This window comes from Cetorhinus maximus, chromosome 12, assembly GCF_964194155.1.
Source record: "Cetorhinus maximus chromosome 12, sCetMax3.hap1.1, whole genome shotgun sequence".
Taxonomy (NCBI): domain Eukaryota; kingdom Metazoa; phylum Chordata; class Chondrichthyes; order Lamniformes; family Cetorhinidae; genus Cetorhinus; species Cetorhinus maximus.
Window position 1 is genome coordinate 106,488,688 of NC_135890.1, and position 27,806 is coordinate 106,516,493.

The 27,806-nt window shown below is 44.9% G+C and overlaps 1 protein-coding gene across 1 annotated transcript in view; it reads right to left on the reverse strand.

Annotated features, from left to right (window-relative positions):
* LOC144687792 (uncharacterized) overlaps nucleotides 1-27,806 on the reverse strand; it is a 270,728-nt gene that overhangs the window by 70,866 nt on the left and 172,056 nt on the right. The window contains exons 13-14 of the mRNA XM_078554296.1: nucleotides 19,706-19,774; nucleotides 12,122-12,148 (exon numbers count right to left, since the gene is read on the reverse strand). Coding sequence (XP_078410422.1) covers nucleotides 12,122-12,148; nucleotides 19,706-19,774 — 96 coding nt within the window. The remainder of the gene's footprint in view (nucleotides 1-12,121; nucleotides 12,149-19,705; nucleotides 19,775-27,806) is intronic.

Sequence of the window (27,806 nt, forward strand, 5' to 3'; positions counted from 1 at the left end):
GACGAAGTCCCGCCTTCACATTGAGGATACCCTCCATCGTGTTGTGTGGCGCTACCACAGTGCTAAAAGATTTCGAACAGATCTAACAACTCAAGGTTGGGCATCCATGAGACGCTGTGGGCAATCAGCAGCAACATAATTGTACTCGAACACAATCTGTAACCTCATGGCCCGGCATATCCCCCACTCTGCCATTACCATCAAGCCAGGGGATGAATCCTGGTTCAATGAAGAGTGCAGGAGGACATGCCAGGAGCTGCACCAGACATAGCTAAAAATGAGGTGTCAACATGGTGAAGCTATAAAACAGGACTACTTGCATGCCAAACACCATAAGCAACAAGTGACAGACAAAGCTAAGCGATCCCACAACCAACAGATCAGATCTAAGCTCTGTAGTCCTGCCACATCCAGTTGTGAGTGGTGGCGGACAATTAAACAACTCACTGGAGGAGGAGGCTCCACAAATACCCCCATCCTCAATGATGGAGGAGCCCAGCACAGCAGTGCAAAAGATAAGGCTGAAGCATTCGCAACAATCTTCAGCCAGAAGCGCCGAGTGGATGATCCATCTTGGCCACCTCCAGTGGTCCCCATTATCACAGATGCCAGATTTCAGCCAATTTGATTCAATCCATTTGATATCAAGAAACGGCTGAAGGCACTGGATACTGCAAAGGCTATGGGCCCTAACAATATTCTGGCGATAGTACCGAAGGCTTGTGCTCCAGGACTTGCCGAGCCCCTAGCCAAGCTGTCATCTATCCGGCTGTGTGGAAAATTGCCCAGGTATGTCCTGTACACAAAAAGCAGGACAAATCCAACCTGGCCAATTACTGCCCAATCAGTCTACTCTCGATCAGCAGTAAAGTAATGGAAGGGGTCATCAGTGCTATCAAGTGGCACTTGCTTAGCAATAACCTGCTCACTGATGCCAAGTTTGGGTTCCGCCAGGGCCAATCAGCTCCTGACCTCATTACAGCCTTGGTTCAAACATGAAGAGCTGAACTCCCGAGGTGAGGTGAGAGTGACTACCCTTGAAATCAAGGCAGCATTTGACCGAGTGTGGCATCAAGGAGCCCTATCAAAACTGGAGTCAATGGGAATTGGGGAGAAACTCTCCGCTGGTTGCAGTCATACCTAGCACAAAGGAAGATGGTTGTGCTTGTTGGAGGTCAGTCGTCTCAGCTCCAGCACATCACTGCAGGAGTTCCTCAGGGTAGTGTCCTCAGCCCAACCATCTTCAGCTACTTCATCAATGACCTTCCTTCTATCATAAGGTCAGAAGTGGGGATGTTCGCTGATGATTGCACAATGTTCAGCACCATTTGTGACTCCTCAGAAACTGAAGCGGTCCATGCCCAAATGCAGCAAGACCTGGACAATATCCAGGCTTGGGCTGACAAGTGGCAAGTAACATTTGCGCCACACAAGTGTCAGGCAATGACCATCTCCAACAAGAGAGAATGCAACCATCACCCCTTTGATGTTCAGTGGCATTACCATCACTGAATCTCCCACTATTAACATCCTGGGGGGGTCACCATTGACCAGAAACTGAACTGGACTAGCCATATAAACACTGTGGCTACAAGAGCAGGTCAGCGGCTAGGAATCGTGCAACGAGTAACTCACCTCCTGACTCCCCAAAGCCTGTCTACCATCTACAAGGCACAAGTCAGGAATGTGATGGAATACTCCCCACTTGCCTAAATGGGTGCAGCTCCTACAACACTGAAGAAGCTGGGCACCGTTCAGGACAAAGCAGTCCACTTGATTGGCACCACATCCACAAGCATTCACTCCCTCCACCATCAACGTACAGGAGCAGCAGTGTGTACCATCTACAAGATGCACTGCAGGAATTCACCAAGGCTCCTTAGACAGCATCTTCCAAACCCACGACCACTACCACCTAGAAGGACAAGGGCAGCAGATAGATGGGAACACCACCACCTGGAAGTTCCCCTTCAAGTCACTCCTGACAATCCTGACTTGGAAATATATCACTGTTGTGCTCTGGAAGGGTGAGTACCATGTTCCTTCACTGTTGCTGGGTCAAAATCCTGGAATTCCCTTCCTAACAACATTGTGGGTGTACCTACACCACATGGACTGCAGTGGTTCAAGACGGCAGCTCACCACCACCTTCTCAAGGGCAACTAGGGATGGGCAATAAATGCTGGCCCAGCCAGCAAAGCCCACATCCTGTGAATGAATTTTAAAAAAACGGTTTCCTGATGAGAAGAAGTTTGGGAGTGTGGCCCACCACAAGACAAAAGAATCACGGTGGTTGCCTAGGAGTCTTGCACGTACCTGCATTAAGATCTTGTTGTGTTGCACAAAAGCTACACATTGATGAAACTCTTGCAGTTGTTGAAAAGTCCTGTGTGATATATGGGAGCCTTTATTGCTACATATGTGCAGTTGATGGTGCCTGTACCTGTGGGAAGCCAGCCAGAACTACAAACTCGAGCACCTATTCATTCTGACTGGCTTCGTTGCTGGCAAAATTAACATAATTGGTGGCCCCAGCAAACAAACCATCAGTCACCTGTTTTATGCATGTGTGTGTCTGAGTGGGAGATCCTGCAAATGTCTCTGGCAGAACCCTGGGAGAATCCAGAGGGAAAAAGCTTGGGATCTATGGTGACATTGACAGTCATTGGTAAAATGTGGCCACCAGCTCCAGGCTGCAAAGGTCTGCCACCATCTGGTATGACACACTGAGCCTCCTAAGACACTGATATTCAGAAATGTTGAGGAGGGCTTATCCTCTGCCTGTAGATCATATGTGCCAGGTATGGCCTCCTGCCAGCAGCATTTCTGCTGTGGAGCTATAGATCTGTAACCAACAGGTTGCTGCTGACGCTGTTGTATCCTAGTCCTCATGTGATGGTCTAATCTAAAGTACTGTTAGTGGCATCCATGTTGATCTTATACTTCCGGGGCAGAATTTTCTGCCTGTCGGGAAATTAAGGCCCACCTGGTGCATTTCCCGACTCCCATGAATAGCGGGAGTGTGCGGGCTGCAGCGGGCTTGCACAGACCGCCAGGTCCAATGGTGGCCTGGCAGTCTGTTTAAAGAAAGGCCTGGCAGCCTCCTGTAGGCTGCTCACAATGGCCACTTGCAGGTCACACCGCAGGGGGTCAGCTGAGCAGGGCACGCTGAAGGGAAGGGCGGAGGAGCAGGGCAGGCTGCAGGGTAGGCCAGCGAGGGGGGGGGCCAATGCACCCGTTGCTTTTCTGACGACTGCCATGCTGCCCTCCTCGAGGAGGAGGCGGCCAGGCCCAGCTCCTGATGTTAAGCCGCTCCAAACAGGAGGCCCTGGATCTTGAGAGGAGGTTGCAGGTGGATATAGATGGGTTGAGTGAGTGGGCAAATATCTGAAAGATAGAGTATAATGTGGGAAAATGTGAAGTTATTTACTTTGGCAGGAACAATAAAAAAGCAGAGTATTACTTAAACAGAAAATGATTGCAGAATTTCAAGGTGCGGAGGGATCTTGGTGTTCTAGTGCATGAGTCACAAAAAGTTAGTATGCAGGTACAGCAAGTAAATCAGAAGGCTAATGGAATGCTATCCTTTATTACAAGAGGAATTGAACATAAAAGTAAGGATTTTATGCTTCAGTCATGTAAGGCATTGGTGAGACCACATCTCGAATACTCTGTGTGCAGTTTTAGTCTCCTTATTTAAGGAAGGATGTAAATGCGTTGGAGGCAGTTCAGAGGAGGTTTACTAGATTGATACCCGAAATAAGTGAGCTGTCTTATGTTTTCTCTTGTGTGTGAGTCCAGAGAGGGCACTGTTTTTAAATTAGGAGTCACTCTTTTAGGACAGAGATGAGGAGAAATTTGTTCTCTCAGAGTATGTCTTTGGAACTCCCTGCCTCAGGAAGGCATGAGGTGGGGTCATTGAATATTTGTAAGGCACAAGTAGATAGATTCCAATCTAAGATTATCGGGGGTAGATTGGAACCTGCAATTCAAAACACAAACAGATTAGCCATGATCTTATTGAGTGGCGGAGCAAGCTCGAGGGGCCAAATGGCCTACTTCTGCTCCTATTTCATACGTTTGTAATATTTCCTTCTCTGACTCAGTGTTAACTGTTGCCTGATAATACTGCTGTGAAGTGCCTTGGAATGCTTTGCTACATTAAAAAGGTTATATAAGTGCAAGAATGCACAATTTCTCCTTTGATTCTCTGTCTCTGTAGCCTCCTCCAGCCTTATAAGTCTTTGAGGTCTCTGTGCTCCTTCAAATCTGGCCTCTTGCACATCCCTGATTTTAATCGCTCCATCACTGGCAGTCATGCTTTCAGCTGCCTTGGCCACAAGCTCTGGAATTCCCTCCCTAAACCTTCCTGCCTCTCTACCTTTTGGACAGATTTCAAACAGATCAACAACTCAGAGCTGGGCATCCATGAGGTACTGTGAGCCATCAGCAGCAGCAGAATCTGTAACTGCATAGCCTGGCATATCCCCCACTCTACCATTACCATCAAGCTAGGGATCAACGCTGGTTCAATGTAGTGAAACTGAAGTCAATGGGAATCATGGGGAAAACGCTCCACCGGTTGGAGTCAGACTTAGCACAAAGGAAGATGGTTATGGTTGCTGGAGGTCAATCATCTCAGTCCTGGGACATCACTGCTATTTCAACAATGACCATCCCTCCATCATGAGGTCAGAAGTGTGGATGCTGACTGATGATAGCACAATGTCCAACACCATTCGTGACTCCTCCGATGCTGAAGCAGTCTGAGCTCACATGCAGCAAGATCTGGATAATATTCAGGGCTGATAAGTGGCAAGTAACATTCGTGCCATAAAAGTGCCGGGCAATGACCATCTCCAACAAGAGAGGATTTAACCATCTCTCCTTGACATTCAATTCCATTACCATCGCTCAACATCCTAGGTGGGGGGTTACCATTGACAAGAAACTGAACTGGATGAGCCATATAAATACAGTGGCTACAAGAGCGGGTCAGAGGTTGGGAATTCTGTGGCGAATAACTCACCCCATGACTCCCCAAAGCCTGTCCACCATCTACAAGGCACAAGTCAGAAGTGTAATGGAATATTCTCCACTTGCCTAGATGAGTGCAGCTCCAACAACACTCAAGAAGCTCAACACCATCCTGGACAAGGCAGCCTGCTTGATTGGCACCCCATCCACTACCTTCAACATTCACTCATTCCACCAATGATGCACAGCAATGTTTACCATCTACAAGGTGCACTGTATCAACCTACCAAGGCTCCTTCGATAGCATCGTCCAAACCCACGATCTCTACCACCTAGAAGGACAAAGGGAGCAGATGCATGGTAACACCGCCACCTGCAAGTTCCCCTCCAAGCCACACACCGCCCTGACTTGGAACTATGCTGCCGTTCCTTCACTATCGTTGGGTCAAAATTCTACAATTCCCTTCCTAATACCACTGTGGGTGTACCTATAACACATGGATTGCAGTGGTTCAATAAGGCAGAACATCACTACCTTCTCAAGGGTAATAAGGGATGGGCAATAAATGCTGGCCTACCTAGCAAGGCCCACATCCTATGAATGAATAAAAAAAACTTTCCTCTTTTAAGATGCTGATAAAAACCTATCACTTTGATCAAGCTTTAAGTCACCTGTCCTGTTTCTCCTTCTCTGACTGGTTGAGAAATCTGCCAGGGATGCTCTACCACGGTCTACTGCAAGCCTACCTTCTCTGGTCAATATACGCATTGAGATTCTTACTGTTCCACGCGCTATAAGATTGGTCTTATTGGCAACCTTGTAGATAGGGCCCGAGCCATTTGCTCTCCATGCAAGCTCAATGCTGAAATAGGGCGCATCAAAGGCATCCTGCAGGACAATGGCTACCCTGATCAGATCATTTCATGCTGTGTATCACGCAAGCTCATGAACGGGCCTAAGACCATCATTTTTGACCCTGGAGAGTGCACAGTCTACCTCAGGTTACACTGGAAGGGCAAGGTATCTCAAAAATTTGAGCAACAGGTGAAGCTAGCTGTTTCACGCTGCTACCATACAGCAGCAACACAAGTAGTATTTGCCACTAAGATAAAAGCAAAATACTGCGGATGCTGGAAATCTGAAACAAAAACAAAAATAGCTGGAAAAACTCAGCAGGTCTGACAGCATCTGTGGAGAGGAACACAGTTAACGTTTTGAGTCTGTATGACTCTTCATCAGAGTTAAAGAAATATAGAAATGTGGCGAAATATAAGCTGGTGTTGTCTGACAATTAACTGCCAATTAACCCCATCCCCACTAGGGCCATCTGCCACTTGTTTGTCCTGCTTTCTACCCTTAATGTCACCATTAGCACATTCCGTAGATAATATCACCACCGTCAACACCCCTTTGTCCTTTTGTCTATGACTATGAGATTTTGGCAATCTCTTCTTTGCCTCCACCTATCACTGGCCCTCTATCCAGCTCTACCTGTCCCACACCCTCAACCAGCTTATATTTCACCACATTTCTATATTTCTTTAGTTCTGATGAAGAGTCATACGGACTCGAAACGTTAACTGTGTTCCTCTCCGCAGATGCTGTCAGACCTGCTGAATTTTTCCAGCTATTTTTGTTTTTGTGTATAGTATTTGCCACTAATGGGATGCTGCCGTCAAGCCAAAAAGGCATTCTGTCAATCACGCAAATGAATAACGTGGTATATGAATTTCAATGCCAGTGGAATGCTAGATATGTAGGCTGTACATCCCAAAGGCTGGCAGATCATATCAAGCAGCATGTCCTAGCCACTCTTCGCAACAGGCAGAGTACAGACCATACCCAACGAGCTCATGCTTGCAAAACTCAAAACACAGTGTCCAACATTAGGTGTGATTCCACGACTGGACAACATTTGTTGAATTAATTAAGAATTACATAAGCCCGACAACCAATTTAAGATTGTCAGTTGGGCTCGCAGTGTGGCGCATTTCCGTGTACTGGAAGCTACATATATTAATACACAGGGCCCTGTTCTTTGCAGACAGAAAGAACAAGTACATACATTGTGCCTGTTTCAGCTGAACAAAATAAGTGACAGCCATTCACTGATTTATTCCTCAGGGCAATGGCTTGTTCAATCAGGGTCAAGCTGCCTGGTTTAAATATCAAACAATACTTGGCAGTAAATTGTCAGTTAACATCAGTTGTGCATTCTCCATGGCAATGCCACTTGCCAAACAATCAGCACTCTCTTCACATACAGTGTTGTCTTCCCCTTATATTGGTATTCTTGCGAGCGTCCTGATGAGTGCTGGACGAATAGCTTAGACATGTCTCTTTTTTTCAGCAATACTCAAGTTCTGTACTACCAAACGACTATAGAAATGTAAGTTGCTGTTGACTCCACTGACTTCCTCAAACAAGATAGGGATTTATATGGGTCCTGGCAATCACTGACTTTGTGTGGGATTTATGTAGAATGCTCTTTGTTCCAATCCTACCCAGGTCCCCTCCTTCATTTCCTTTTCAAGTACATTGCTGACTGTATTGTTGCTGTTTCATGCTCTCACTCCAAACTGAAAAATATTATCAACATTAGTGCCAAATTCTATTCCTCCCCTGCCTTCACATGGTTCAGCTCCACCTCTTCCCTTTTCTTCCTCAACATTTCCATTTCTATTCCTGGGGATAAGTAGCCATCCAATATCTAATATAAGCCCAATGACTCTCACAGCTACCTGGATTACAGCACTTTCTACACTGCTTCCAGTAAGTACTCTAGATCTTCCAGTTTCTCCATCTCTGTTACATCTATTCTGCTATGCCACCTTCCACACCAGTGCTTCTGATATTTCTTCCTATTTCCTCAATCGAAGATTACCTTCCACAGTGGTTAACAGGGCCCTTAACTATGTCCATCCCATCTCCTGTACTTTTGCTCTTAAGCTTTCCCCTCCCAGAACCACAATGGATTCTTGTCCTCACCTTCTACCCCACCAGTCTGTTTTCAGTGGGTCGTTCTCCTATTTTAGCATTCTAAAGGATCTGCTCCCTCTGTCACACCCTGGTCTGTTCTTCAATCACTCCCAACACCCACTCCCTTTCTCATGGCATCTTTTGCAATCACAGAATCAAACAAGTGCACCTCCTCACTTCTCATTAACCAGAGCTCCAGACACATATCAAGGTAAAACAGTGATTAACTTATACTTCTTTCAATTTGCTGCTCAAAATATAGTTTCCTCTATACTGGGGAGACCAAAATATAGGTTTGGTGATTGCTTTGCTGAACACCTCTCTGTTCAGTTCTCGAGTGTGACCTTGAGCTTCCAGTCACTTGCCATTTTAGTTTTCCATCCCACTTCTATTCTGACTTCTTTGTCCTTGGACCCCTACACTATTCTAATGAAGCACAATAGAGGCTTGCCTCATCTTTTGATTAGGCATTTTATAGCCTTCTGGGTTTAACATTGAATTGAATAATTTAAGATCATGACCACTGTTCCCATTGTTTTGGACAGCAGGTGCTGGTAATGGTTATGCTGTAGCCATTTACAGTTCTTTAACACATCTTTTGTTTCTCTACTTGTCCCATTGCCATCTAGGTTTGCCTTACACCATCATCTCTTTCATTATTTAATCTCTTCTGCTTTCCAACCTAGCACAGACCTTCCTTTTATTCATTTTATTCCCCTCCTCACCTTTCTCTGCTTTTGTATTTGCTTAAAGCCTGTTATATCTGAAGCCTTTGCCAGTTCTGAGCAACTCGATTTTTTCAGATTTCCAGCATCTGCAGTATTTTGTTTATATTACTATAAATCTGCAAGATGCACTATAGCAGCTTGCCAAGTCTCCTTCGTAAGCACCTTCCAAACCCGTGGCCTCTACCATCTAGAAATCCAAGGGCAGCAGACTTATGGGAACACCACCACCTGCAAGTTCTCCTCAAAGTCACACATACATTGCTATTTCTTCATGACAATGCGTTAAACACTGGAACTCCCTCCCTAACAGCACTGTGGTTGTGTACCAAGGACTTAGTGATTCAAGACGGCAGTACACCATCACCTGCTCAAGAGCAATTAGGGATGGCGATAAATGCTGGCCTCGTCAGTGAGGCTCCCATCCCATGAACAAATATAAAAAGAAATCCAAGTTGGTGTTTTTGTATTTAGAGCTGGCAGGGTGGCTAATTTCTCTGTCCCCAACTTCTAATGCAGAGCAACACCCTCCCACCCCAAGGGTCTGCTCCTCAAAAGGAGTCAGAACCCTAGTGTCAGGAGCTTCCTCTCCCCAGGACCTACTTCTGGGCATTGATTGCTATTTTCTCCTGCAAGAAGAATGCAGGCAGCATCAAAGGTTGTCCTTCTTGTGGTATTCAATGCTTCTCTGTCAATGCTTAATAGAGAACATGTTCTGCACGGCAATATAATCATGTGAGTTGAGAATTGAAAGGAACTGCATGCATGTGAGGCTTGTAACCAGTGATCTATGCGTGGTGACTGCTGGAAGAATGTGATGAAAGAGGAGTGCTCTGTTACAGCCCATTAGCACTGTAATGGGGAGAAGTGGATGGTCATACATGGTGCTGCTGTTCATTTGGGGAAGGTGAGTAGGCACTCCTTGTCTGTAAATTTCATCTGGCAATATACTGCCATCCTTTGGCCACTACAATAGGAATTACAGCCGCAGCCATCTCCCTCCATGTGGCTCACAGCAATAATAACTTCATAAGCTTTTGCTGTAGTACCCCAGCAAGCCAACCATCCTTGCCATTGGGTTCTACAATTACTGGGAAGACACTTCTGCAGTGCTATTGGACAACTAACTGATCAACTAATTGAACTGAAGACTGCCATGAAGAACATGAACCCTTTGGGATAAACTATGACAGAGTCTAAGCCCAGCACACTTTTGCTAATGAATGCTCTGACTGGGTCTGTAAATACATTAGGCTACAATATTCAGTCATATCTCTTGTCTAGTTCCAGAAATTTAATGATTGGATTAAGAGAGCCATAAAGCAGGACCTCAATTCTGTCATTGCTATCCAGTAAACTACTTGCACACAAGTCACGAAACATGCAGAGGGTGTCCAGCAGCAAATTGATGTCAGGAATTGGCACTGAAATGGCAGATGAGGTGCAGAACTAGATGGTATTGTTGCACTAAGTGTGGCACAAGCAATTGCAGGCTGTCTTCTGAACCAGCAAAGAGAGCACTGAACCAAATCCATCTCAAACACATACTAATACCTAGCTCCTCCTCCCACATGGGAATCATTGGGCAATGAAGCACTAGGTTAGGTCATAGAAGATACATACCATCACTTTCTAGAAGGAGAATCACCAGGGTAAGACACACTGAGTTCACCTACATGTATTCAAAGCAAACAATGGCACAATCCATGTACAAAGGTTAATTACAAACTGCTTCTGGGCCAGGCTTGCACAAGTTTATATTTAGATTCACTTTATCACTCTGAACTGGAGACACTATGGGCCCCAGCTTCTGAGCTCCCCAGTGTTGTACTGGGCGGGGGCGGTTACGCTGCACTGAGGAATCCCCTTCAGAAGTTACCAGGCAAAGGAATTGCCCAGAAGTGCAAACTTCCCCTGCGCAATTGTCCTGCACTGGGAACCATCTGAAAATATGATTTAAATCACAAACTTTGGATGGTTCCAACAGGGTTACACCAGAAAAAGTTAGAAGGATTAAAACCACTTCTAATTTCTGGGTAACAACTGTATAGATCCAAACCTACCAGGGCTCAGGGCCTTGACAACTAAAGGCAAGGCCACCAATGCTGAAGCAATTAAAATTGGGGGTGTTCAGGAGGCCAGGATTAGAGCAGCACAGCTATCTCAGAGGGATGTGGTGCTGGAGGTGATTACAGAATTAGGGAATGGTGAGACCATGGAGGTACTTGAAAACAAAGACGGGAATATTAGAATCAAGGCGCTACTTGACAGGGAGCTAATGTAGGTCAGCGAGCATAGGGGTGATGGGTGATCAGGACTTACTGCGAGCCAGGATGTGGGCACAGAGTTTTAGATAACCTAAAGTTTATGCAGGGTAGAATGTGGGGGCCAGCTAGAAGCGCAATGGAATAGTCAAGTCTAACAATAACAAAGACGGATCAGGGTTTCAGCAGTGGATAAACTGAGGCACGGATGGAATTGGGTGAATGGTTCTGAAGGTGGAAATAGGCAGAATTAGTAATGGTGTGGATAGGGTCAGAACTCATCTCAGGGGCAAATATAACACTAAGGTTGCGAACGATTTAGTTCAGCCTCAGGTAGTTCCCAAGGAGAGGATGACAGCAGAGCTTTGGTAAAATCAAGTTTATGACAGGTGGGAGATGGGAGGCTGGCCAAGAGAGCATTGGAATAGTCGAGTCTGGAGATGACAAAGGTACCTATATAGGTTTCAGCAGCAGATAAGTTGAAGCAGGGTGGACAGTAACATAGATCTATCTGCAGATAGCATTAGCCTTCAAAGGCTTCTCAAATCTAGATGAACTACCCACTCATATTAGTAAATTGAATGTTTAGCTGCTCATTCTGCTGAATGTTGAACTGATAAAGAAACCCTGCACTCGTGACACCAATAATGAATCAGAATGAAGCTTTGACTAAAGTCTAAGAATAACCTTCTCAATGTTACTTATGAGCTCTGCTCACTGTACGTATCATTTCCATAAATCTGTTTGTTCTAAATACATGTGCAGACTTGATTGGTTCCACAGGATTTGTTATTCTGTGTTACAACATGCGTTCATGATTTGACTCACTGTTCCTAGAAAAAAATTGGAAGAAAAGTAATATTTACAAAAATCATCAATTTTAAGTCAGTATTTAAAGTAATAACAATGAGGGCATTATTCAACGATCTGGGGAAGAAAGTTATCAGTTAACCGAAGTCCTTTACAGGATATAATTCAGACCTTTTACAATGCAAGTTAATGCTTCTCTGTGGCAAAGTACCTGATCTCCCATGATGGTGCAGCTGAGATCAGAAACTTGGTTTGCAAAGGATCACAGCTGCAAGTTTCCTTCCTATTGCTCTGTATTTGAATAAACTTGGAAACAAACCTGCTGCTCCACCACATCACTCAAGACAAAAAATATATAAACATACCTGGAAAAGACATAATTAAACTTTCATCTGTAAAAACAAAGTGAATATCATAAATTGCCTTTTACTGATACCCCTATCCTGCAGTTGTGAATTAACTTCAAACAGTGCTCTAAATTAATCTTCTCTATTCTATTTAATATCTGAGACACCATAAATGCCTGTTTCATTCACCTCGTTTCAATGTAGAAATCTTCAGACCTTTCTACAGTACCAAAAATGGACAGAAACACTCATAAAAATTATCTATTTGGAATTAGAATTTACAATGCTGATGATATGATATCATTCCATGTCCTTTCACGGAATGTTGTCAATGTTCATTGCACCTTAAGAATATAATTCTGACCTTAGTACAGTGCAGGAATTTGAAATACACAATGGTTACTACTGTTTGACAGCTCCAGCACAGTATTAAAAGCTGCAATAATGAACACTGCAAGCTGAAACTCTTCTGATGCTGCAGATATCACACAGGAAACAACCAAACACAAAATCTCCTGAATAGCATTTCCTCAAAGATATTATGGTAAGAAATGGATTTGGTGGTTATGTTAATGGCCCCTTAAAACAGAGGCCTAGACTAATGATTTGGAGACTTGAGTTCAAATCCCATCATGGCGGCAGGGGAACTTATCTTCAGTTGATTAAGTAAATCATGCATTTAAAAAATAAGCTGGTATCATTCATAATGAGCATGAAACTACAGTATTCTCAAGAAAACTCATTTGGTTCCTTAATGCCCTTTAGGGTAAGTAATCTGTGGTCCAATCCTGGTCTGGCCTATATGTGACTCCAGACCCATAGCAATGTAGTTGACTCTGAAATGGCAGAGCAAGCAACCCAATGCCAATCGCTATATGTCCTTGACATCAAGGCAACATTTGACTGAGTAGTGACATTAAGTAGTCCTAAAAACGAGAATAAGGGGGAAAACTCTCCACTGGTTGGAATCATACTTGGCACAAAGGAAGATGGTTGCGGTTGTTGGAAGTCAATCATCTCAGTCCCAGGACATCACTGCAGGAGTTCCTCAGGGTAATCCTCTAGGCCCAACCATCTTCAGCTGCTTCACCAATGACCTTCCCTCCATCATAAGGTCAGAAGTGAGAATGTTCAGTGATGATTGCACAATGTTCAGTTCATTCATGACTCCTCAGATTCTGAAGCAGTCCATGTCCATATGCAGCAAAACCCGGACAAATTTCAGGCTTGGGCTGATAAGGGGCAAGTACATTCGTGCCACACAAATGCCAGGCAATGGCCATCTCCAACAAGAGAGAATCTAACCACCTCCCCATGACATTCAATGTCATACCATCGTTGATTCCCCCACTATCAATATTCTGGGAGTTACCATTGATCAGAAATTGAACAGGACCAGCCATATAAATACAGTGGCTCCAGGAGCAGGTCAGAGGCTGGGAATTCTGTGGTGAGTAACACCTCCTGACTCCTCAAAGCCACCATCTACAAGGCACAAGTCAATAGTGTGATGGAATATTCTCCACTTGCCTGGATGAGTGCAGCTCCACAAGTACTCAACACTATCCAGGACAGGCATCCTGCTTGATTGGCACCCCACCCACCACTTTAAACATTCACTCCCTCCACCACAGATGTACAGTGGCAGCACTGTGTACCACATACAGCACCTTCCAAACCCGTGATCTCTACTACTGAGAAGGACAAAGGCAGCAGATGTATGGGAACACCACCACCTGCAGGTTCCCCTCCAAGCCACACACCATCCTGACTTCGAACTCCATCGCTGTTCTTTCACTGTTGCTGAATCAAAATCCTGGAACTCCCTTCTTAACAGCACTATGGGTGTATCTACACCACACAGGCTGCAGTGGCTCAAGAGGGTGGCTCACCACCCCCTTCTCAAGGGCAATAAGGGATAGACAACAAATGCTGACCTAGTCAGCGACACCCACATTCTGCAAAAGAATAAGAAAAACCAGAATAAAAATAAAACAAGATGAAACACCCAACATAACCAAGCTTCCGGATCTGACAAGTATACAACCACCTTAATCGACTTTGCAGAAGCTCCTCACTAACATCTTGTGCCAAAATTGGGAGACCTGTCCCAGAGCGTAGTTATGCAACAGCCTGACATAATCATACTCACAGAGTCGTGGGCAAAATTTTACCGTCCCCTGCCAGTGGATTTGCAGGTGGAAGAAGCCACTAAGTTCTCCAGTAGGCTTTTCCGCTGCCCTCCTGCCCGCCTCCAACATGTCTGTAATTTTGCGTGAGGTGGGCGAGGCCTAGGGCTGGCTGCCCATCCTTGCCTCGATTAGGGCCCTTTTGTGGGCAAATATTGGCCACGTAAGGGCCACTTCCCGTCTCTCTCAATTTTGAGGCTGGCGGGAGGAGCTCAGGGGCTGGGGGTCATGGGTGGAGGGCCTGATAGGACACCCTGCTCAGGCCTTGGCCAGGAAGGGAGGTGCTCCCTCAAGGGCCCCCTTTTCACATCGGGTTACCTCCCCAAGTTCTGTCCCCCATACGGGTGCTCCTCCCTCCCCCAGCCTCTCCATCACAACCTCCACCCCACTTTCCCCAATCCTCCAGACCTCACCTGTGTCCCCGCACTTACCTAGTGCTGGACTCCGAGATTTAGAATCTGGGGACTGCTTGTAGTTCCAGTACTGGTACTGCTGCCACTATTGCTGCTGGGTGCAGAGTTGCCCACTGATCAGATTGACCAACAACTCTCTCTGAGTCAGGACTTCCACCCAAGTGAGGAGCTCCTTGGAGTGTTAAATAGTCGTGAGGCTGCTGTGATCGGCAGGAATGCGTTTCCCACCGAATCTTTGGGTGGTGAGGTGGCAAGCCCCGCCATCCGAAAAATCCTGCCCCATATCGTTCAGGCAATGTCTCTGATTGCTGCATCACCATCCAGAGGTACACCGTGTCCCACCGGTAGGAGAGACCCACCAGAATTGGGGGAACAGTAGAATACAGTTGTGAGGCAGTGGCCCTGGGAGTCCTCAACATTGACTCCATGAAGCATCATGACACCAAGCCAAACATGGGCAAATGAACATGCTAAGTACCACCTACCATGCTGAACACCACTTGGAAGAAGCATTGAGGATGGCAAAGGTGCAGAATGTATACTAGGTGGGAGACTAAATTTGTCCATCACAAAGAATGGGTCGGTCGTACCACTACTGACCTAGCTGGCCAAAATCTGAAGGACATAGCTATCAGACCGGGCCTGTGGCAAGTGGAAAGATAACCAACACGAGGGAAAAGCCTACCTGACCTAGTCCTCACCAATCACTTGTTGCAGATGCATATGTCTGTGACAGTATTAGTAGGTGTGACTAACACACAGGCCTGAATTTTCAGGTCGACGAGCGGGGGCAGGGCCCTCTCGCCAATGCGTAAAATGACACGCAGTGATGTAGGACTTGCGTCCCAACGTCACCGCACGTCGTTCAGATTTTCAGTTCAGCGGGCGCGCACCCGCCAAACTGTCAAGGGCCTATTAAGGCCATTTAAATATCAATTAAAACACTTAATGGAGCTGCCTGTCCAACCTTAAGGTTGGTGGGCAGGCAAAGCGCTCAGGCGGCCTTCGCATTTATCATGGAACCTCATCCACGGGCAGGATGAAGTTTCATGAAGGTATTTAAAGTTTTATAAAAAATTTTAATAACATTCATAGGCATGTCCCAGCTTATGTGACACTTTCACATGAGGGGACATGTCTTAATTTTTTTTTTCTTTCTTTATTAAAATTTTCAGAACTCCCTGAGGCAGATCTGTGCCTCAGGGAGATTTCTGTGCTCTTTCGCGTGCATGTGCGAAAGAGCGCACTCCATGACTCAGGCAACACCCCCCACTCGCACAGGGCGCTCAGCGCTTCCGGGCGTGCGTCACGCTGGGCGGGCCTCAATTGGCCCGCCCACCTAAAATGGCAGCGCCCAGCCAATCGGGGGCGCCTATCAGCTGCGCGCCCGCCCCACACAACCCCTCCAACGGGGAGAAAATTCTCCCCACAGTCTTTATAATGGAGGTGCCCCTCATTTTATTTTGTGGTACTACTGCTTTGTGAAATAGGATAAATTCAGGACAGGTATAGCAGTTCAAAACTGGATATCCATAAGGCACCACTGTGGACCATCCAGCAGCAGAGAATTATATTCCACCATAATCGGGAACGTCAGCCAAGTACATCCTTCATTCTATCATTACCATCAAGCCAGGGGATCAATTCTGGTGGAGTGTAGAAGAGCATGTCAGGAGCAGCACCAGATGCACTTGAAAATGAGATGTTAACTTGGTAAAGCTACAACACAGGACTACTTGCATAATATGCAGCCGAGCAGCATGCTATAGACAGAGCTAAGCCATTCCACAAACAATAGATCAGATCAAAGCTCCCCAGTCCGGTCACATTCAGTCATGAATGACACGGACAATTAAAAAACCACCCAGAGGAGGAGTCTCCATAATCATTCCCTACCTCAATGATGGCACAGCCAAGCAGATAAATGTAGAAGACAAGATGGAGTATTTGCAGCCAGAGATTTCTAGTCTTCATCCATCTTGGATTCCTCCTGAGGTCCTCACCATCACAGAAGCCAGTCTTCAGCCAATTCAATTCACTCCACATGGTATCAAAAATCAAGCTGTGCACACTGGATATGATAAAGGCTATGGATCTTGACAATGTCCCGCCTAGAGTGTTGAAGACTTTCCAGAGCGAGCTGTAACTCCAGCCAAGCTGTTCCAGTGCAGCTACAAGACTGGCATCTACCTAACAAAGTAGAAAATTGCCCAGTTATGTCCTGTTCATAAAAAGCAGGACAAATCCTTTCTGGCCAATTACTGTCCATTAGCCTACTCTCAATCATCAGTACAGTGATGAAAGATAGTGTCAAAACTGCAATTAAGCAGCTCTTCCTCACCAATAATTTGTTCACCGATACTCAGTTGATGTTATGGCACCCAGTCAAACATGGACAAGGAAACCTCCCACTAATAACCACATATCCTCAACTGATGAATGAGAACTCCTCGATGTTGAACACCACCTGGAAGAAGCACTGCAAGTAGCAAGGGCACAGATGTACTCTGGATAGGGGACTTCAATATCCATCACTGCCTCCATTATGTTGTGGGCACCACCGCCAATGCTAAATGGGATTGGTGCAGAGCAGATTTAGCAGCTCCAAACTGGGGCTCCTTGAGGCGCTGTGGCCATCAGCAGCAGAAGAATTGTTTTAAACCACAATCTGCAACCTCACGGCCTGTCATATCCCTCACTCTACCATTATCATCAAGCCTGGGGACCAATCCTGGTTCAATGTACAGTCTAGGACGGCATGTCTAAAGCAGGGCCAGGCATACTTAAAATTGAGATGTAGACCTGATGAAGCTTCAACACAGGACCAAACATATGCTAAACAGCAGAAGTAGCATTCCAAACACAGGACTACACAATCACACAACTTATGGATCAGATCAAAGGTCTACAATCCTGTCATAGCCAAATGTAAATGTGAATTGGACAAGTAAACAACTAACCAAAGGAGGAGGCTCCACTCACACCACCATTCTATATAATGGGGAAACCCAGCACATAAGTGCAAAACACAAGGCTGAAGCGATCTGCAGTCAGAAGTGCTGAGCTGATGACCCATCCTGAGGGTCCCAGCATCACAGATACGAATCTTTGGTGAATTCAATTTACTGCACGTGATATCAAGATATGACTAAGCATATTGAATTCAGCAAAAGCCATGGGCCCTGAGAAAATCCCAGCTATAGTGCTAAAGATATGTGCCTGAGTCAGGCTGTTTCATTACAGTTACAACACAGACAATGTGGAAAATTGCCCAGATATGTCCTGTCCACAAAAAACAGCCTAAATCCAATCCAGTCAATTATCACCCCACCAGCCTACTCTCAATCATCAGCTAAATAACAGAAGGTGTAATCGACAGTGCTATTGTGCGGCATTAACTCAGCATTAACCTACTCACTGATGCTCAGTTTAGGTTCTGCCAGGCTACTCAGCTCCAGATCTCATTACAGCCTTGGTCCAAACATGAATGAAAGAGCTGAATTCTGGAGATGAGGTGAGAGTGACTTACCTTGACAGCAAACAGCATTTGACAGAATGTGGCATTAAGGCAACCTTACAAAAATTGAAGTCAAGGGCAATCAAGGGGAAAATGGTCCACTGGCTAGGGTCACACCTAGCACAAAAGAAGATGGTTGTGGTTGTTGGAAGCCAACCATCTCAGCCACAGGACATTCCATGAAGGAATTCCACAGACAGGTTTTACAGGTAAAACCATCTTCAGCTACTGCATCAATGATATTCCTTCCACCAGTAGGTCAGAAGTAAGAATGTTGGCTGATGATTGTTTCAGCACCATTTGCAACTCATCAGATACAGAAGTAGTCTGTGCCTGGATGCAGCAAGATCTGGACAACATTCAAGTTTGGGCATATAAGTGGCAACTAACATTTGTGCCATACAAGTACCAGGCAATGACCATCACTAACAAGATGGAGTTTAACCATTTCTCCTTGATGTTCAATGGTGTTGCCATTGTTGAATTCCCCATCAGCAATAATCTGGGCTTATTGTCGACAGTAAACATAACTGGACTAGACATATATATTTATATAGTGACAACAAGAGCAGGTCAGCAGTTGGGAATTCTGTGGTGAGTACCCCGCCTCCTGACTCCCCAAAACTTGTCCACCATTTACAAGTCATAAGTCTGGAGTGTGATGGAATACTACCCATTTGTTTGGATACGTATAGCTCCAACAACATTAAAGAAGCTCAACAACATCCAGGAAGAAGCAGCCCACTTGATCGAAATTCCATCCACCCTGTTAGGCATTCACTCCCTCCACTACCGATGCACAGTGGCAGCAATGTGTATACCATTTACAAAACGCACTGCAGCAACTCACCAAGGCGTCTTCAACAGCACCTTCCAAACCCTCATCCTTTACCACATAGAAGAACAAAGGCAGCAGACGCATGGAAATACCACCACCCTGCAAGTTCCCCATCAAATCTCATACCGCCCTAACTTGGAATTATATCGTCACTCCTTGACTGGCACTGCGTTAAAATCTTGGAATACTTTCCCTAACAGCACTGTAGTTGCACCTACAGCAAATAGACTGCAAAGGTTCAAAAAGGCAGCTCACTATCACTTTCTCAAGTCCACTCAGGGATGGAAATAAACATCAACAACACTTAGACCCAAGAACAAATAATAAAAATGGTTTAAATTCTGCCAGGACCACTTGGCTCATTACAGCCTTGGTCTAAACATGGACTCAAGATGAATTCTAGAGGGGAGGTCAGAGTGACTGATCTTGACATCAAGACAGCACTGAAGTCAGCATGGCATCAAGGAGTGCTAGCAAAATTGAAGTCAAGGTGAATCAACAGGCATTGAGAATAGATGACTTAAGAACTTTAAGCTCTATGAGGGCCCCAGACTGTGATTATCCAAACTAAACTTTTGGAAATATATTACAGAACACAGCATTGTAAAGTTCACAAAGAATAATGAATATAGTAATAAAATATACCTGGAGATGCATGTAAAGCTTCCTTAGAGTACTTGCTACCTTCTCCATGTTGCAAAATGAGCGCTGCATCTAAAATATATTTAAAACGTTATATAGAAACACATAAGTGAAGAAAAGTTAAATCTGCCTGTACTGATGTCCAGCTAATGTCCACTCACAGAAGTACAATCATGCAAGTTTGTGCAAGGCACGTAGGCAGATGTCACAATGATTTTATTCTGCAACACTAAACCATCACCCCAATATTTGACTTTAATATGATGGGTGCTGGGGGATAAATGGTATCCCTTACACATGTGAGTCATGTTACTCCTACCCAATCTCACCATGGCTGAGCTACACGTTCATAATCAAAGCCATAGGACCATCAGGATAGTTACTGAGTGCACCATAAGACTATTCAAATAAAAGTTCAAGTTTCTAGATCGGCCTGGGTCTCCCTACAACATGCCACACAAGCATAGTAATGTGCCGGTCAACCTTGTCACAGCATTTATCTAGCATTTGGAGAAAGCAAAGCGTGAGCAGCCATTCTCACTGGACCAGAAACAAAGTTAAGGGTGGAGCAATAGAAAAAGGAGCTTGACCTAAATGCCTTGCTAAAAGATCTTCAATTGATGATTGCTCAGAAGTTTTGGTATTCTGCCCATTCCCCTTCCCTGAAAAGTTACAGAAAGCCCATCTGCATTAACAATCATTGTTCAATCCTCATTAATCTTGCATTAAAGAACAATTAAATCATTCAGTCAACTTCTATGTCAATAATGTGCTGACAATGTAGATTCAGAAACTGCTATAAAATCACACTGAAGACCAAAATGTTAGATGTGATAAAGGTGATGTACTTAATTCCCAACACAATAACTGCCTTCCATCCATTTCTCCTCCAAGTGTGAACCCATGCTGTCTTTCTTACAGCTAGGTTCCCTAAGTATAATTACCTGAATAAGATTTAGGTAAACTTTCACCTGTTAAAAAAGACAAGTATTTAATTTTTACAGACAAATTTTCTTTTTTAATATCCCCCTCTTCCAATTTCCTGAAAGTCCTGACTCAGTGGAGAATGTTCCATCAAGCACCAGCATTCCTCTTGGCTAAGTGGTAGCACACTTGCTTCTGAGTTAGAAGGCCTTGAAGTCAAACTCAGCTCTAGAAACTCCTGCACATATTCTAGGCTGACACCTCAAACAGGATTGAGAAAGCGCTGCACTGTTGCAGGTGAATCTAGAAAAATGTTGCCTTTCACAACCATCGGACATCCCAAAGCGCTTTATTGCCAATGAAGTACAATCACTGTTGTAATGTTGGAAACCCAGCAACCAATTTACACACAATAAGCTCCCACAAAGTGCGATGTGATATGACCAGATAATCTTTATTTGTGATGTTGACTGGCCAGGACACCAGAGATACCTCCCATGCTCTTCTTTGAAATAGTGCCTGACCAGGATCTTTTACATCCAACTGAGAGAGTAAACTGGGCCTCGGTTTGATGTCTCATCTGAAAAAGGCAAGGGTGCTACCAGCTCAGTCACATTTGACACTTGGGCTGAATAGCCTACATTTATGCGGTAAGTTTCCATAATTCACTGTACAAAGCCCTGTGCCAAGTTGGTACCAGGCTTGACTGTTCTGCTTGGCATCTCATCTGAAAGATCTGTTGTCATCGTTGTGGATCTTAGCTTCAGATTCCCTTGGTAAGGATTGACAGAGACTGCTGGAGGCAAGGCTATTGGTAAATTTTAACCTTTATTAAACATTCTTCCAACTATGTACAGGATAAAGCTTAGCATGAGGCTTCACAAAGAACTCTCTCTCAGCATACTCTGTTGTATTGTGATCTTACATCACTGATAATGTAGATTGTCTATTTACATTAACCTTTTACACTGCATCTCCCCCACCCCCTCAAGTCTCTGCCATCATCCCTGGTTCACAGAGATAACCCTTCTGGTGGTTTCACCAATCCCCCCGACATTGTTCTCAGCCCTCTCGAGGTTGTATAAGATTCATGTTCTCCATGTTCTCTCTCAAGCTCTGTATAGTATGTGAATCTTCAGAGGCTATTTTCTCTCTGTTCCGGTTGTCTTTCTGATAATATGGGTAGTTAGTCCATTCCAATGATGGTCCTCTATTTGTAGATGTAAGTGCACTTCTGTTTCTTCTCACTATTCCATTTTCAGTCCCCACAAGGTAAGATTGCCAAGACTTGGCCATTGCAATTCTGGTCACGAATCCAGACTGATTCACCTGCTTGAGTTCTGGTAAATCATGCACTCTATGGCGTTAATTATAGTTTCTGATTTGATTTGCACGACAATCATCCTCCTTCTCCCTTACTCTCTCTATATCTGCTGCTTTGAGACATAGCATAAGCGTGTGTGGAGGAACAGGAAGATGGTCATCTTCCCATCAGAAGTTCTGATGAAGTCAAACCATTCTGAAGTGGTGTAGAATGGTAGCTCATAAGTTGATATCGTTATTTCTTTTCAACAAAGCTTTTAGCATTCATACTCCTCTTTCAGCCTCTCCATTAGCTTGTTGGTACCTGGGTGAACTAGTTGTGTGTTCAAGTCCATTTTCTTCTGTGAACTGCTTAAAATATTCATTTGTAAACTGTTGGCCATTGTCTGAAATCACTAGATCTGGAATGCCACAAATGGCAAAAAAATTCTTTTAGTAATTTAAGGACTATTTCTGAGGTCAGACCATGAAGACATTTGACCTCAACCCATCTGGAGTAATAGTCAACAACTATGAGGAATGTCTACCCCTTGAGCTCAAAAAGATCCATTCCGAGACATTGCCATGGTCTGGATGGAAACTGGGGATACCATCAGTGGTTCCCTTTGCTCCTTGCGAAGGATTGCACAGATGATGCAGCTTGAAATCATTTTCTCTAATGATTTTGAGATGCCTGGCCACCAAACAGAATTTCACACTCTAACACAATACTTCGTAATGCCTGAGCATCCCTGATGTATTCTCTGAAGGATCTCAAGTCTGAGGACTCTTTGTATGATTAACCTCTTTTGCTTCAGAATGAAATTATTTGGAACATATTCTGGCCATCCTTCAATGCAATATTCCCAAATTTGAGCATGTTCTTCATTTACTTTTTGTACCTTTTGAATTTCATTTAGCTTCTGTGATGTTGCTGGTAGAAATTTTGTGTTCAATGTAGCATAAGACTCCACATTTTCAACAAAAATTATGTCCTCCTGTTCAGGCTTGTCTCTCCTGTTCTCACGCTGAAGTTTATCCATCGTTTCTTGCTTGATGCAAGCTGCCCTTCCCGGTAATTAACTTGCAATCCCTTCACATGCAGTTCATTCTTCTACCTAGTTTTCTCAAGATTTTCACTTGATTCTATTAGGTTCTGGTGCTCTTGCTTCAGAGCACTTGTTTCAGTCTTCTCAAGACCTCTGAATAAATTTGGAAATTCTGTCCAAATTCTTTCAACTTGTCTTGGCTTCCCAATTCATCTGCTCAATAGATGGGTTGTAGATTTGTGCAAGCTTTTTGGCATAATAGTGAACACTCTTGGTTTTGGATCATGTATAAAGTTTCTGTGATTTTTAACATTCATTCACTGAATGTAGGTGTTGCTGGCTAAGACAGCATTTATTGCCCATCCCTGATTTCCCTTGAGAAGGTGGCGGTGTGCTTGCTGCCTTCTTGAACTACTGCAGTCCATATGGTGTAGTTACACCCATAGTGCTGTTAGGGAGGGAGGTCCAAGATTTTGACCCAAGGATTTCTCTTCCTTTATACTGAAGTGCAGCAGTCAATTGTCCATGGCCTTCAGTTGAAAGCCTCCTGGACTGTGGAGTTCTATGGTCAATGGCTGGAGGAAGTCTTGCTTTAGCGACTGTTATGAGTCTGAAAGAACTGAAACTTCTGCTACAGTGTCTAATTTGAAGTTTGTTTTATGTCTGTTGACCATAATGTCTATGATCCAATAGTGCCCATTAGATCCTGTAAATTGTCCCAAGGATGGCACTTCATTTTATGGCTTCAATTGCTTGCATCTTATATGTTTTAATTGGTTTATCCTTAAATTTCTGACTTAGGACTTTTTGTTGCAGCATAGAGCTTTAAAATGTCCCCTCCTCTTACAGGAATGGCACTCCACATTTGTGACGGGACATTCTTTGTGCTGATACAGCCTTTTGACTGTGGAAAATCTGATAAAGTCTCCACTAAGACTCCTACAACAATGCAACCTCAAAGTAATTCGTCTTTCACAGCTTCATATTCTCAATTCTCAGCTAGTTGATACAAATCGTTCATGAATGAATCTACGCTCTCACAGTCTTTGTGTATGTCTATTGAACTTCGCCCTTTCTATGACTGTGTGCCTTCTAAGGCTGAAATATGTATTGCTGGAATCATTTCTCAAAAACGAATGTTTCTTTTACAAAATGGAAGGACTTGGCATGATCTGTACATTTGGATGCTGACCTGGAATTTTTTTTTAAAAAGGTCATAAGTTCACCTTGGAGCAGTCAATAAGCAGGCCTCTTCCAAGAAATCACCTGACCTTTATGGTACTAGTAGCTTGCTGGAAATCATGTGGCAGAGAGAGAAAAAAAACTTATGTTTTGAACCTACTGGTTTCAAAGGCAGTCTTGTTTGGGAGCAAGCTGAGGATGGAAGGCTACCCTAACTGGCTCTACCTCTCTCTCCCTCTCTATACCTTGCCTAAAATTGTGCATGGCTATCAACCTGCAGCCAGCGGACCCTCATCTGAACGTAACTGGTCTGTATTTGGACCTGCAAAGCTGAGACCAGTTGGTTAGAAATTCCAGAAATCTACCGGGACCAGCAGCCTGTGAACTCCAGGTCGACTGTGTCGAGTCCCTGTGAACTTGATCCTTTATTTTATAATGCCCATCCTCTAAAGCCCATCTCTTCAGAGAGACTCTATCTGTTTGTCCTTTGTTTGTTTGTGTTTGCATCTGTGTGTGTGCTGGGGGAATTCTTTAAGAAGAGATAGATAGTTATACTTCCCGATTACAATTGTGTGTTAGCCAATACTTGCAACTTGTTAAAAAGAAGTTTTGTTTCATAATAAACAATCGTTATGAGTTTATTGAAAGAAGCCTGGTTGAAGACACTTTTATTCTGGGCACCAGTAGGGGAAATAGACGATTGACTATTTTGGTGAGAAAATTAAACTTTTAAATTAATGGTGCGGCCTGCGGAGCAGTGGGGCTGGATCATACGTGCACTCCTCCCATCCTGGTTGTTAATAGTATCAAAAGCTTTTATGGCATCTTTGCACGTCACCGTTTCTTAATTTATGCCCTGTTCGACTGGCAATTCTTCTACACTACTGCTGATGACGTAGATAAGGGTACTGACCTGTTCCTTGCTAGACTTCTCTGCTAGTCCCGAAGTGGTTCTGTGCCTGATAAGCCAAGAATGCCAGTTCTACCACTTCTCAGCTTGATCCAGGCCTTCCATGTGTTCAAGGCACTCTGGTAAGGGTAAGATTTTCTCCAGGGCATTTCTTCACTCTAGCTTTTCTTCGAGATCTGTTGGCATTTGTTACTACACTGTCCTTTCTTTGCAGATGCTTTGCTTGCTGCTTCTTCAATCGCTGGGCCGCTTACTCGGTGCTTTTTCTGCTGTCTTTAGCGCTGTCACCATTTGCTATCATCGTTGTGGGTCTTAGCTTTGGTTGTCCTTGGTAAGGATCAACAGAGGCTGCGGGAGGCACAGCTGTTGGTAAACTTTAACCTTTATTAAACATGCTCCTGTGTATAGGATAAGCTTAACACGAGGCACAAGGAACTATCCCTCAGCATACTCTGTTGTCATGTGATCTTACCTCACTAGAAATGTACATTGTCTATTCGCATTAACCCTTTACACCACGTCAGCCCCCAAGTCTCTGACTATTAAATACATTATTTACATTTTCCTACATTCCCCCCGAAGTCCCTGGTTCACAGATATAACCATAGTGGTGGTTTCACCAATCTCCCTGACCTTGTTCTCAGCTCTGTCAAAGGTTGTATAGGATTTAAGTTCTCCATGTTCTCTCTCAAACTCTGTAGAGTAGAAGTCACAAAACTTCTGTGACCTGTCTCAGTGAAAGGCTTATGTTTAAGCCCGAACATACTACTTTTAGGGTCACATTTAACATTGTGGAAGTACTTTCAACTGTCTTGGAGTATACTCACCTTCATCTCACCTTCTTGATGTCAGCCTTCATTGTGGTTTGGGAGCAACTTATGCAGCAGTGGCCTGGGTCTCTGATGAGGTGCTGCAAGAGAAGCCACACTAGCAGCAGCAGAACCAGGAGATACTCCAACAGAACAGGGTCGACAGAGGGCGAGTTTCCTCAATATAAGAGCAACAGTGTCTCATACTTTCACAGCAAGTGGTTGCTGACATCAGTAGCCTCCTGGAAGAAGACATCGTTCCAAGAGGACCAGTTGAAAACACATTGCCAATGGCTATCAAGTTTTCTGATTTTCCTCGCCTCCAGCTTCTCCCGGAGATCTGCTGGTGACATCTCAAGGATCTCGCAATCTGCTGCATCTAGGTGCAATTCCCGGGTGACCTTTGGTGCTTGTGCCACAGATGAGGCTAGTGAAACACACAGTGCAAATCTGGAATAATTCCGCCCTAAGTGCGGTAGCGGGCAGGAAAAAGGACGTTTTACCACTGGGCGCAATGGCAGCTTTTCACGCCATATCATCCCAATACTGCTTCATTAATTATGCATTCCCGGGAAACACACCGTTTCGATGGCGGGCCAGCTCTGATCGCCAAATGATCACCTCGCCACTTCATCACGCCAGGCACCATATTTAAAGTACAGCCTCGTACACACCTCTCAGTGCTTCCAGCCCACAACTGCTGCAAAGGAAATATGGCCCCGAAAAACAAGAAGACTGCAGCCCCCCCACCCCCGGTTTAATGAAGCGTCCTTTGATCACCATTTGGATGCAGTGGAGGCCTGCTGTGATGTCCTCTACCCCTGCTCTGCCTGCAGGATAGGCAGTAACATCACTGCTCCAGCATGGGAGGTGGTGGCAAGTGGTCAGCGCCAACGCCTTAGAAAAGAGGGCAGCCACCCATTGCCAAATAAGGATTAATGATCTTCTCCATTGTGCCAGGGTAAGTCATCCTTCTCATCACTCTCAACTCATACACTCACACACCCATCACACATCCACAGGGATCTCACTCACTGCCAGTTCAAGTGACACCACCATTCACTCTCTCATACACACCTTCATTGTCCTCATCCTGTCCGTGGTACTACTCACCACCCTCACATGTCAAGCATACTTATCACCTGGCCTGGCAGGTGTCCTGTTGACACTTTCTCCATTTCTATTCTTGCAAGACAAGCTGGCACACAACAAGAGGGAAAAGTCGCAGACTGGTGGAGGAGTGCCAGAAATCAAGGTCCTCACGGACTTCAAAAATAGAGCCATCCAGCTTGCTGGCGAGGATCTGGGCCGTTCCTGTGCCAACGCTGAGGTCAGTGGTGCTCCACCAAGTGAGGATCCAGAAGTGCAAAATCCATCAGACAACCATGCTGTGAGGGACGTGTCCTGTTCCGCAGTCCCCTGCCATGCACTAATTATCTCTCCTTGCTTTCGCAGGCACATCAGGGAAACAGCCAACGAAGTCAACGACCCACGACCTCCAATCAAGCAGCGAAGAAACCCCTGAAGAGGAATCTGAAGGTGCCTTCATTGAAGGCCCATCACAGCACTTACCCACACCCTCCACCAGCACAGCGACACATGCCTCAGTGGGACCTAGTTTTACAATAGCCTTGGGATCACAATCTGTTGAGCACATCACACTATCTGATCCACAGCAGGTGGCGGCAGGGACTTTTCTGGTATCCGGCACTAGGAGGGCTTCTGGAGGCTAGAAATCTGCTGAGTCCGAGTCAGATGACGAGCCTCTGGACTCGGTCATACTTCAGTTGATGAAGCTGCAAAGGCAAGCTTGGGAACATCAGGAAGGGATGTCCACTGAACTCCTCAGATTGCAAGGCATGATGGAGGAGTCCGTTCACCTTCAGACTAAGGTGACAGTGCCGGCATGCCAACGTACTGAGATAAAC